The sequence below is a fragment of the Theropithecus gelada genome, chromosome X, assembly GCF_003255815.1.
Source record: "Theropithecus gelada isolate Dixy chromosome X, Tgel_1.0, whole genome shotgun sequence".
In the NCBI taxonomy this organism is placed as follows: domain Eukaryota; kingdom Metazoa; phylum Chordata; class Mammalia; order Primates; family Cercopithecidae; genus Theropithecus; species Theropithecus gelada.
Window position 1 is genome coordinate 9,097,359 of NC_037689.1, and position 13,854 is coordinate 9,111,212.

The window sequence follows — 13,854 nt, forward strand, 5'->3', positions numbered from 1 at the left end:
TACATGGATCCACCAGTTTATCCATTCATCCACTGGAGGTCCTTTGGGTGGTTTCGTTTCTTTGACCCATGGATTAAAGGTATGTTATTTCCAAGTGTTTGGAGATTTTACTATTATTCATCTGTTATTGATTTCTAATTTAATTCAATTGTGGCCAAAGAACATACTCTGTGTTTTCTATTGTTTTTAATTGGTTAAAACTTGTTTTATGACCTAGGATATGGTCTATCTTGGAGAATGTCCCATGTGCACCTGAGAAGAATGTGTATTCTGCCGTTTGTTTGGTGAAGTGTTCTGTAAACATCAGTTGGATTCAGTTGTCTAATGGTGTTCATTTCTTCAATATCCTTTCTGATTTTCTGTCTGTTAGCTTCCATCAATTACTGAAACTATAATTATGGATTTGTTCATTTCTTGTTTCAATTCTATCAGTTTTTGCTTCTAGTATTTTGAAACTGTTATTACAACACATTTAGGATTGCCGCCTTCTTGGTGAATTGACACTATCAATATATAACATCACTCTTTATTCCTGACACTTTGCAGTGAAGTCAAGTTTATCTGATGTTAATATAGCCACTCCAGCCTTCTTTTGGTTTTCAAATGGCATTTGTTTTCAGCCTTTTACTTTTAACTTACCTATATCATCATATTTGACATGAGTTTTTGTAGGCAGCATGGGGTCATGCTTTCTTAATCCATCCTGACAATACGTCTTTTCATTTGTATGTTTAGACCATTTAATGTAATTACTGATAAGACCGGATTGGGGTTTGCCATTTTAAAATTTTCTGTTTGGTATCTGTTTTTTTTTCCTTCTCTGTTTCCCTTTTCCTGCTTTTTTTAGATTATTTGAACTTTTGGTATTACATTTTAATTTATCTATTGTGGCTTTGATATCTCTCTGTATAATTTTTTTAGTAGTTGCTCCAGGGATAACAAAATATATACTTTTCACAGTCTACTTAAAATCAACATTTTACCACTTCAATTGCAATGTAAAAACCCTACCAGCATATTGAGCCCTTTGTTCTCTCCACTTTATGCTATTACTGTCTTATGTATTACATTTACATACATCAAAAATCCCATCAAAATGTAATTTTTGCTTTCAATCAACATATATGTTTTACAAAACTTAAGAGAAGAGTAGTCTATTATATTTAGCCAGATACTTACCAGTTCTGTTGCTCTTCCTTCATTCTGGATGTTCCAATTTCCCTTCTGGTATTTCTTTTTTTAATTTGTATTAATTTATGGGGTGCAAGTGCAATTTTATTACAAGCATAGATAGTGCAGTGGTCAAGTTGGGGCTTTTAGTATATCCATCGACCAAATAATGTACATTGTACCCAAGTATTTTTTCATCACCCACCCTTCCGAGTCTCCACTATCTATCATTCCACTTTCTATGTCCATTTCATTTCTATATGAATAAATTTCTTTAGCAATTATTTTACAGCAGATATGCTTGCTGTGAATTTTCTTAGTTTTCCTTCATCTGAAATTGTGTTTTAAGTTTTACCTTCATTCCTGAAAGTTATATTTTGCTAGATACTGAATTCTGGATTGATTATTCTTTCAACACTTGAAAAATTTTGTTTCTTCCTTCTGGTCTACAGAGTTTCTGATGGTAAATCTATAGTCATTCAATTGTTGTTCCCCTATGCAGTACATAATGCATCATTTCTCTGTTTTTCTTAGTCTTTTCCAGCAGTTTGACTATGATTTATCTATTTATCCTGCTTGAGGTTCACTTGTTTTCTTAAACCTACAGGTTGGTGTCTTTAACCAAACTTGAGAACTTTTCAGCCATTGTTTCTTCAAATATTTTTTCTGCACTGTTCTCTTTCTCCTCTCCTACTAGGGCTCTAATAGCATGACTGATAGACCTTTTGTTATTGTCCTACAAGTCCCTGAGGCACTGTTCGTTTTTTTTCAATCTTTTTTCTGTCACACTGCATAATTTCTATTTATCTACCTTCAACTTTACTCTTTCCTTTGTCCCCTCTCTTCTGTTGAGTCCACCCAGTGAGTTCTTAAATTTCAGTTACTGTATTTTTCAATCCTAAAATGTCCATTTGGCTCTTCTAATTCCTATTTGATGAGACTCTATAGCTTAACATTTATATTTTAACATTTGTTCCAAAAGTGTTTGCAATTGTTCATTTGAGTTTTTATGGTAGCAGACTTAAAGACTTTGTTGGATAATTCCAACACCTATATCTTTTTGTCCTTGGCTGTTGTCTTTTGCCATGCAAGTTGAGATGTCAATGGTTCTTCATATGCCTAGTAATTCTGGAGTATATCCTGCATGGACATTATAAAATTGTAGATCTGGTTTAAATTTTATGGAAAATGTATGTTTGCTTTTGCAGTCAATTTGATTAGGTTCAGGACACAGGTTTCCATCTGCCTTCCGTGGGCTGAGGGTTCAACCTCAGTTTTCTAAGCCTTTGCAGTGCTATCTGGATCTATCTGCTGTGTATGTCATGAAATGGTCAGTCTAGAACCCAGATGGGTGTCTGTCAGCTCAGTTCTCAAACTATTTAGTATACTAATTAGGATCTGGATCAACACACATACAGGTTGAGGATACACACCAAAGAGCACATTAAAAAAAACTTTATGGGGTTACTTTCCCAAGCTCCTACTTCTCCACATTCTCCCCAGTACTCCCCAGTTCCTAGTACTTCCCTTTCAGTCCACTAGTCAGAAACTGTTCATGTCTGCAATTGTGCCACGTCTGGAGTTAAGCATTGGGAGAACAGAAAGAGAAAAAAAATCAACAGAATGTGCTTTGCTCTCTTGGGGTCCATCTCTACCTCAAATAGAGATCATGGGTCCATTCCCTGAGAGTATTGGTTGTCGAAGGCTCCCATTGCTATCATTGTTGCTGTTGCTGTATGATTGCCTGAGGGTTGGGATGTGAAGGAAGAGAGAAATAAAAAGATGGGGATTTCCACCTCCCCAACCGCAAGCTTTAGGAATTCCTTCTCTCACTTCTCAAGCCAGAACTAGAAAGCTTCTTCTGGAGCTTTCTGTCTGTACCATAGTGCTCCCTTCAAGGTTTCTGACTGGATTAATTTGCCAGAGAAAAAAATGTGGGAAACTCGCCATGAGTTTGTTGCTTCTTCACATTCTGCTGTTTTCCAATCTGCTTGCTGCTATTTACTTTTCAGAATTCTCAAATAGCTGTGCCATGCATTCTTTCTGGGTTTTATGATAGTGTTCAGTGGGAAACAAAGGGTAACAGATGCTTAAATATCTTACCCAGAACTGTAATCCTAAAATTGAATTTTAAATAAATCTTTCTGGTGCTTGTATGGAAGGTGAATTTGAAAGGAACAAGATTGAAGATAGGGAGATCACGTAGGAAACTACCACAGTAATCCAGGCAGTAGAATGAGATCTCAAACCTGGGTAGCAGTAGGAGAGATTCTCTATGATGAGAATGCCAATCCAAGAAATATTTGGGAGGTAAAATCAGCAAGACTTAATGATGGCACCCTCTTATAAGGCCATAATTGAAACATGGAAGTCTAAGACATGAGTGGTCAGGCTTTAAGTTAGGAATTGAAGGTAAAAAAATCAGTATGATTGAATAAGAGATTATTAGGGAGGGAAAAGAGAGCCCAGATGAACTCCTGAGTGTCTGGTTTGGGTGACTAAGTGGATGGTGATCAAGATACAGAATATAATAGAACCATGTTAGCAGAAAGAAAAAATTCACTTTTGGACATGTTCAGTTTGAGGTAACTGTGTGACGTTCCGGTAGACATGGCCAATAGAAGACAAATATAAGCCTGAACCTAGGACCACAGGTTTGAGCTGAAGACTAAGCCTCAAAAGTTGATGGCTTGGTGGCACTTGAAACTATGGGAGTAGCTGAGATCACTCAAGGAGATAAATCAGACAGCCAAAGCTGGAAACCAACAGAACACCAAATTTTGAGGGCAGATGGTACAAAAACAGCCTACAAAGAAGATAGAAAAGGAAGGTCAGAAAGATGAGAGAACTAGAAAAACCTAATGGCCCAGAAACCAAGAGGCTAGAGAGTGCCAAAAGGAATGAAAAGACACCAGTGTCACAGGTAGCAAAAGGGTTCCAGTAAGATAAAGCTCAAAACTGTCGACTAGATTTGCAAACTAGAAAATCATCAATGTTTCCGCTAAAGGCCCATCAATGAAGTGCTAGGGGACAAAAGCTACATTACAATGGGTTAAAGAACTGAATGGAACATGAGCTAAGTAGAAACAGTGAGTCAGTGTACTTAAAAAGTAGTACAAAAAAGAGATGAACTGGACAGCAGGTGGGAGGTGGATGCAGATAAAGAGTTTTATTTTGGCCGGGCACAGTGGCTCATGCCTGTAATCCCAGCACTTTGGGAGCCCGAGGTGGGTGGATCACCTGAAGTCAGGAGTTCGAGACCAGCCTGGCCAACATGGTGAAACCCCGTCTCTACTAAAAATACCAAAAAAAAAAAAAAAAAATTAGCTGGGAGTGGTGGCATGCGCCTGTAATCCCAGCTACTCGGGAGGTTGAGGCAAGAGAATCGCTTGAACCCAGGAGGTAGAGGTTGCAGTGAGCTGAGATTGTGCCACCGCACTCCAGCCTGGGTGACAGAGTAGGACTCCACCTTGAAAAAAAAGGTTTTATTTTGTTTTGCTTTTCATTTTGTATGCATGTGGCAAGAGTGTCTTGAGCATGTTTTTAAGCTAGAAACAGAGATTACAAAAGAGGAAGAGGATGAAAGTACAGGAAATGGTGGCAGGGAAAAGCAAGGGAAGGGCTAAGATGAGGGAGAAAAATTGATGGAGAGAAGTCCCAAGGTAGTTGAGTTGCTTTGAACAATAGGTGGGTCAGTCCAACCTTTAAAACAGAAAATAAAGATACTTGAGATAGGTGAAGAGGTAAATATGTCTGTGGGGAATGAAGTAGGAAATTGAAAGTGATTCAAGACTGATGGCTCAATCAAAAAATACTTAGGATATACTTAGGAAAAGAAGAACAAAACTTATATACTGAAAACTACGAAAAACTGTTGAAATGAACTAAACATGACCCAAATAAAAGGAAAGATATCCATGTTCATAGACAGGAAGATTTAAGATGGTTAAGATGAAAATACTCCCCAAATTGACCTATGAGTTAAATGTAAGCCCTATCACAATCCCAGTGGACTTCTTTTCAGAAACTGACATGTTGATGCTAAAATTCATATGGAAATGAAGGGACCCAGAATAGCCAAAATAAACTTGAAAAGGATCAAAAAATTGGAGGACTCATATCTTTTTTTAATTTTAAAACTTACTACAAAGATACAGCAATATAATTTTTATTTTTCATTGTTTTTAATCTTTGAAAAATTACAGTACTAGCATAAGGCTAGATATCACATAAGTAAATGGAATAAAACTGAGAATCCAGAAATAAGCTCTCATATTTAATTTTCAACAAGGGTATCAAAATAATTATGTGGGGAAAACATAGTTTTATTCAACAAATAGTGCTGAAGCAACCAAATATCCATATGCAAAAGAATGAAGTTGGAATCCTACATACCATATATAAAAATTAACTTAAAATGAATTTAAAACCTAAACATAAGAGCTAAACCTATACAATTCTTAGAATAAAAGGGATAAATCTTCAAGACCTTGGATCAGGTGATGGTTTCTTAGCTACAACACCAAAAGTAAAAACATTTAAAAATGGATAAATTGAACTTCATCAAAATTTGAAACTTATATGCTTTAAATAACACTATGAAGGTAAAATTTTCAAAACAATTGGTATAATCAAATATTGCCAAATCATATATATGACCCAGAATATATATTAAAAAACTCTTACCACTCAATAATAAAGAGACAAATAATCCAATTAAAAATGTGCAAACAGGAGCTTGAGACCAGCCTGGGCAACACAGCAAGACCTCGTCTCTACTAAAAATAAAAATTAAAAAATTTAGTTGGGTGTGGTCACAAGTGACTATAGTCCCAGCTACTCAGGAGAATGAGGTAAGACAATTCCTTGAGCCAAGGAAATTAAGGCTGCAGTGAGTCATGTTTGTGCCATTGCACTCCAGCCTGGCCAACAGAGCAAGACTGTTTCAAAAAACATATATATGGGCAAAGGATTTGAATAGATATTTCTGTAAAAAGGATACACAAATGGCCAATGTGCACATTAGAATATGCTCAACATAATTAGCAATCAGGGAAATGTAAATCAAAATCACAAGATATCACTTTGCACCCACTAGGAGGGCTATAGTAAAAATATAATAACAAGTGTCAGAGAGGGTGTGGAGAAACTGGAATCCTCACATACTGTTTATGGGAATGTAAAATGGTGCAGCCACTTTGGAAAAGTATGGAGGTTTCTCAAGTTAAACATAGAGTTATCACATGATCCAGCAATTCTGCTCCCAAGTATATACCTGAGAGAAATGGAAACTGAGGCCCACACACTTATACATGAATGTTCATAGCAGAATTATTCCCAATAACCGCCAAATTTCTACCAAATGATGACTGGGTAAACACAATGTATATATATCCATACAATGGTATATTACTCAGCAATAAAAGGAAATACTGATACATGCTACGACATGCATGAACCTTGAAAACATTGCTATGTGAAAGAAGCCAGACACAAAGGCCACATATTGTATGATTAAATTTATATGAAACGTCCAGAATAGGCAAACTGATAGAGACAGAAAGTAAATTTCTGGTTGCCTAGGGCTCATGGGGTGTGGGGAAAGGAGATTGATTGCTAATAAGTTGGAGGTTTAATTTGAGGGGTGATGAAAATGTTCCAAAATTGGATTGTGGTGATGATTACAAAACAGTTAGGTTTTTTGTTTTTTTGAGACAGAATCTGGCTCTGTCACCCAGGCTGGAGTGCAGTGGCACAATCTCAGCTCACTGCAGCCTCCGCCTCCTGGGTTCAAGCAGCCTCCACCTCCTGGGTTCAAGTGATTCTCCCGCCTCAGCCTCCTGAGTAGCTGGGATTACAGGCATGCACCACCATACCTGGCTAATTTTTGTATTTTTAGTAAAGACGAGGTTGCACCATGTTGGCCAGGCTGGTCTCAAACTTCTGACCTCAAGTGATCTGCCCGCCTCAGCCTCCCAACATGCTGGGATTACAGGCATGAGCCACCGTGCCCAACCACAAAACTGAATATACCGAAAACCTGAATTACATACTTTTTAGTTTTTTTTAATATTTTTAAATTTTTTGTAGAAACAGGGTCTTACTATGTCGCCCAGGCTGATCTTGAACTCCTGGGTCCAAGCAATCCTCCTACCTCAGTCTCCCAAAGTGTTGGGATTACAGGCATGAGCCACCAAGCCCGGCCTGAATTATACACTTTAAGTGGGTGAATCATATGGTATGTGTAAACCCTGAAGACTCGTCCAAAGAGCTCCTAGATCTGATAAATGAATTCCGTAAAGTTTCAGTATACAAAGTCAATGTACACAAATCAACAGTACTGCTGTACAACAACAACGACCACGCTGAGAATCAAATCAAGAACTCAATCCCTTTTACAACAGCTGCAAAAAATAAAAATAAAATACTTAGGAATATACTTAACAACCATACTGCCAAAAGCAACCTACAGATTCAATGCAATTCCCATTAAAATACCACCATCACTCTTCACAGGACTAGAAAATACAATCCTAAAATTCATATAGAACCAAAAAAGAGCCCACAGAGCCAAAGCAAGATGTTCAAAAAGAACAAATCTGAAGCATCACATTACTCGACTTCAAACCATACCATAAGGGTATAGTTACCAAAACAGGATGCTACTGGTATAAAAATAGGCACATAGACCAATGGAACAGAATAGAGAACCCAGAAATAAAGCCAAATATGTACAGCCAACTGATCTTCAACAAAGCAAACAAAAACAAAGTGGGGAAAGGACGCCCTATTCAACAAATGGTGTTGGGATAATTGGCAAGCCAATTTGAAGAATTAGAAGAATAAAACTAGATCCTCGTATCTCACCTTATACAAAAATCATACATCTAAGACCTGAAACCATAAAAATTCTAGAAGTTAACATAGGGAAAAACTCTTCTAGACGTTGCTTAGGCAAATAATTCATGACCAAGAACCAAAAAGAAAATGCAACAAAAACAAAAATAAATAAATGGGACCTAATTAAACTAAAAAGCTACTGCACAGCAAAAGAAATAATCAGCAGAGTAAACAGACAACCCATAGAGTGGGAAAAAATATTCACAAACTACGCATCTGACAAAGGACTAATATCCAGAATCTACAAGGAACTCAAATCAACAAGAAAAAAACAACCCCATCAAAAAGTAGGCAAAGGACATGAATAGACAATTCTCAAAAGAAGATATACGAATGGCTAACAAACATATGGAAAAATGTTCAACATTGCTAATTATCAGGGAAATACAAATTAAAATCACAATGAGATGCCACCTTACTCCAAAAAAGTCAAAAAATAATAGATGCTGGTGTGGATGTGATGAAAAAGGAACACCTTTACACTGCTGGTGGGAATGTAAACTAGAACAACCACTATGGAAAACAGTATGGAGATTTCTTAAAGAACTAAAAGTAGAACTAACATTTAATTCAGTGATCTCACTACTGGGTATGCACGCAAAGGAAAATAAGTCATTATATGAAAAAGACACTTGCACACGCATGTTTATAGCAGCATAATTCACAATTGCAAAAATATGGAACCAACCTAAATGCCCACCAACCAATGAGTAGACAGGGAAAATGTGGTATATATACGCCATGGAATACTACTCAGCCATAAAAGGGAACAAAATAATGGCATTTACAGCAACTTGGATGGAGTTGGAGAAAAATGGAGACCATTTTTCTAAGTGAAGTAGCTCAGCAATGAAATACCAAATAGCATATGTTCTCACTTATAAGTGGGAGCTAAGCTATTAGGATGCAAAGGTACAAAAATGATATAATGGACTTTGGGGAGTTGGGGGGAAGAGTGGGAGTGCGTGAGGGATAAAAGACTACCCACATAGGGTACAGTGTATACTGCTTGGGTAACAGGTGCACCAAAATCTCAGGAATCACCACTAAATAACTTATCCATGTAACAAAAAACCACCTGTTCCCCAAAAACTATTGAAATATAAAGAAGTCAGGCTATTTCCTTTCTCACTCTGCCTCCAGCAATAGGTCTGGCAGTAATTTTGTTTCCTTCCTGGCTCCAGTCTTCTTTCATCAGTCCTACCCTCATTGGTCCCAACTGATCACCGGTTCCAAATTCAGCTTATATCCCTGGCATCTGGGGCTCTGGTGACACCACCTCTTGGCTACTGTTCCTCCAGCCCTAAGTATAACAGAAGCTTCACACTGTGTGTGTGACTTCTTAGCTCTTCTGTCCTTGAGTAACCAATTCCCTGTATTAAATTTCCTCTGTTTGAAATATAACTGGAGTGGTTTCTGTTTTCTGACTGAACCTTGATTGATTATGTCTCCCAAATCAAAACTCTTAGCATAAAAACCTTCAACATACCAATTAAGCCTTTTTTTTTTTTTTTCTTTTTTGAGAAGGAGTTTCACTCTGTCACCCAGGCTGGAGTGAGTGGCATGATCTCAGCTCACTGCAACCCCCGCCTCCCGGGTTCAAGCGATTCTCCTGCCTCAGCCTCCCAAGTAGCTGGGACTACAGGCGCCTGCCACCACATCTGGCTAACTTTTTGTATTTTTAGTAGAGATGGGGTTTCACCATATTGGCCAGGCTGGTCTCGAACTCCTGACCTTGTGATCCACCCGTTTCACCCTCCCCAAGTGCTGGGATTACAGGAGTGAGCCACCGTGCCCAGCCAGGCCTTTTTTTTTTCTTTTTTTAACAGTCTCACCCCTCCTTACCTCTGTAGCCACTCTGTGCCCCTTCTGCTACCAGAGAGTACCACCACCATTTATTAGATATTTATGCTATGTGTCAGGCATTTTTCTAAGCATGTCACATTATTTCACAGGCTATGTTTGTTTTACTTATGAATTACTGGGCACATTTCTCTACCAGAGTGTTTTTATGACCTATATAGATGATTTTGTGGTTTATTTAAACTTTTAGCATTTTTTAGTTTTGTTTTTTAAACTGTTATGATCTTAAAGATATAGGCAGATATAAAGTTATATATACATACAGAAATAAAATAATTTGCATCCAGTTAAGAAAATAAAACTGTTAAAAATACATAAGGTTACAAAGAAAGCTAGTTTTATTTATATATAGAGAGAGAGTCATCAAAATATAAAAGCAAATTTTTTTTTGAAGCAGGATCTTGCTCTATTGCCCAGACTGGAGTACAGTGGCATGATCATGGCTTAGTGCAACATCTGCTTTCTGGGCTCAAGTGATCCTCCTGCCTCAGCCTCCTGAGTAGCTGGGACCACAGGCATGAGCCACTATACCTGGCTAACTTTTTAACTTTTTGTAGAGACAGGGTCTCACTGTATCGCCCAGGTGGGTCTCGAACTCCTGGGCTGAAGTGATCTTCCCTCCTTGGTCTCCCTAAGTTTTGGGATGACAGGTGTGAGCCACCTCACTGGGCCAGCAAATTCCTGATAAAGAAATAGATATGCTTATTTAATAAGGCACTAAATATTAGGTTGGTGCAAAAGTTATCCCGGTTTTTGCCATAAAAACCACGATAACTTTTGCACCCAATTTTAACAAGATCCAGTTCTAACAGCTATCTTAATTTTGAAGTAGTGATGAGTGTGTGCAAAATAAATGTTGACGCATTGCAAAAACAACAAAAATTACGGATGGTTTCATTAGCACCTTTAAAGAACAGGGTTGGTAAAAAGGGGGAAATAATTCAACCGGTTAATTTTTTTTTCCCTTGACGTAAAGCTCCAGAATTCAAAAGCAGGTACACGACACATCCTTCTAGTAAGGCTGGAGACTTGCAAGATGGCTTCCAGCCTAATGCTTTTAGCATGTTCATGCAAAGTTGGCTGTGCCCGCAGAATCACTGCTGAGCAACTTGGACCACTCTGGCTGTACCTTTAGTCATCTTGCAACACAGTGGAATGGGGCAGGAGGAAACCTAGTGATGTCTGGTCTCCAAGGCAAAGCAAGTCAGGAGAAGAATGGGAAACTGATTCAAAGGGAAGGAAAGCGCTGAGACACCTAAGGACTTGGCATGCTCATCCATCTGTCTCTAACCCATCAGAAAAGGTGATGTAATTACAATAGCATGGAGAGTCTTGGGACAGAATTGAAGAGGCATTTTCCCCGTAACTGCTTCCTTGATTGTCCTCTCCACCAAATGTCCACCCTCCAGGACTGATATTCAAAATATTTGACAAGTGGTAACAAATGGTCACAGACCAATCAGCATAACTGCCAGCTACAATACTAGAATAGAGTATTAGAGGTCTCCTGCTGTGGTAGACTTTACATGCTGGATTGTGGGGAGGTCCTGGGGTGAGACTGAGGAGCGGCTCTTGAACAACTGGCATACTGGATGTTCCACTCCTCCATTAACAATTTAAGTAACTGTCCCAGTACACATCACCCCAAAGGTAGGGCACAGTGAAAAAGAAAGCAGAACCTCTTAATGCTATATGAGTTAAAGATTGGGCAAGTCGTTGATGCTTGCATTTATGGGACACCTTGCCAATTTCACAGGTAGGAATTTCTTCTCTTGGCAGAAGACAAGGGCCAAAAATGATTTCAGCACATACCACTCCAAGAGTATTTTCAAATTTGGACTCTAAAAAGCTGCCAAATTGAAAGCAAGGCTACATTTGGATTAAAATCCTGATCCCCAACTTTTCATCATCTAGGAAGAAGCAAAGAAAGCAAAATACCTGAGATTGAGACCAAAGGGTATTAGCCTACACTGCCAGCTGCCCAGCTCTGAACAGAGAGGCCTGCCTGTCAGGTAAGGAGCTTTCTCCTTGGACTGGGCACCTCCTTCTGTAGCCCCATCCATCAGTTCACAGTTAGCTCAATTCCTCTTCCCATGAGGAGAAGGCTTCTAAACAGAGGAGGGAATTGGGTAACCTAGGCCCTGGGGCCCAGCCTTGACTAGGAAGAAAAAAAGAATTATTCAGCTGTGCATGGGATTCCTGAACAATAAGAGGGGAGATGAGCCATTTTAACAATAACTATTAATTTTTTATTAAATTTGTAGTCAAATATGACAATATTTTTTTCTTTCATAAAAACAAACAACATAAATATTTATAACATTATCAGTTTGGGAAAAGACAAAGAGAGGAAAAATGAATAAAAGCAATCAAAAGACAAATTCAAACACAGAATAAATATACCCTATTAACATGCATGCCTAGTCCTGTGGCTGCTGCTACAGTACCACGCCCTTGGCCTCACAATCAGCAGTTCAAAATCTCCTCCAGCTTCAACACATCCAAGGCGGGGATTTTGGCGACTTCAAAGAAGACCCTGCAAAAGGAAGAGGGGTCTCCTCGGTATAGAATAGGGCAAATACAATCAGGCTCCATGGAACAAGTGGGACATATGGCCCTTAGTTCCCTATCTTGCTTTAACCCTAGAGTAGAAAGGAAGGTGAAAAGTGCCTGAATCTTTTTCTCTTAAGTGAGGCTAGTCTGGGTCTAGTATTTTAAAGCTTCCCCATAAATGAACACAAACCCAACCTCATCCGGGGCTTGGTACTTACGGGTGAGAATACTTGTAATATACAGCCTTGAGACTATCGTAAGAACTGAAAGTCAGCAGTTTGTTCAGCCGTCTGACCAAGGGGTGAAGCTCAGAGATACTGTAGCCACTGTAATACTCCAGGAAGGGAACCTGGAAGAAGCAGCATGAATAGTGATTTCTACTACAGGAAGCACAATCCTCCCTCCATCTCTGCTATCCCAAGTCTAAGCTTCCCACACATGGTTTAAACAGAGATGACATTCAAAACATTTCAAAGACTCACATAGTATGGATGCTGATCAATAATTATACTATGCTATACAGAAGAATAGGTTCCAGCCACAAACTACTGAGATGGCTATATCCATACGTACCAGTTAGATATTAGCTCTTGGCCAGGTGTGGTAGGGATCATGCCTGTAATCTCAGCACATTAGAAGCCCGAGGCAGGAGGACTGCTTGAGCCCAGGAATTCAAGACCAGCCTGGGCAACACAGCAAGACTCTATCTCTATAAAAAAATTAAAAAATTATCTGGGCATGGCGGTGTGGACCTGTAGTCCCAGCTACTTGGGAGGTTGAGGCAGGAGGATCACTCGAGCCCAGGAGTTCGAGGCTGCAGTGAGCTATGATGGCACCACTGCACTCCAGCCTGGGTAACAGAGCAAGACCCTATCTCTTAACAACAACAACAAAAAAGATATTAGCCCTGGTCACGGATGTTCATGTAAGCAGAAATCCACCAGTCCTAAGGAACAGGACTGATTTTGTAATTCACTCACTCTCAGGTCCAGAGCTAATGGCCAGGTAAACCCTAGAACAAAGTTTAGGTGCCAACTCAACTGCCAATGTGAACTTAAGGCTGATCCTCCTCTCCGACTGTAACAGCTATCATTGCACAGGTTCATTTTCTCACTCAGCTAAGAATGCCTATTATGTGACAGAAGCGGTATAGCAATGTTTAAGGGCAGAGGTCCTGGAGGCAAAATGCTTCAGGTCAAATTTCAGTTCCCCTAACAGCTTGGCCTGGAGCCAGTTAATTAACCTCTTGGGGCCTCAGTTTCCCAATCTGCCAAATGGGGATTATTACAGTAATTCCATCATAGGGTTAAATATGTGTGTGTGTGTGTGTGTGTGTGTGTGTGTGTGTGTGTATCATACATAGAACAG

The 13,854-nt window shown here is 39.0% G+C and overlaps 1 protein-coding gene across 2 annotated transcripts in view; it reads right to left on the minus strand.

The window, feature by feature from the left end:
* Nucleotides 1-12,159: 12,159 nt before the first annotated feature.
* Nucleotides 12,160-13,854, minus strand: part of CCNB3 (cyclin B3) — an 82,149-nt gene continuing 80,454 nt past the window's right edge. For both annotated transcript variants that reach the window (XM_025372803.1, XM_025372804.1), the window contains 2 exons: nt 12,705-12,835; nt 12,160-12,469 (listed from right to left, as the gene is read on the minus strand). In XM_025372803.1, the coding sequence (XP_025228588.1) occupies nt 12,400-12,469; nt 12,705-12,835 (201 nt within the window). In that variant the 3' untranslated portion in view covers nt 12,160-12,399. The remainder of the gene's footprint in view (nt 12,470-12,704; nt 12,836-13,854) is intronic.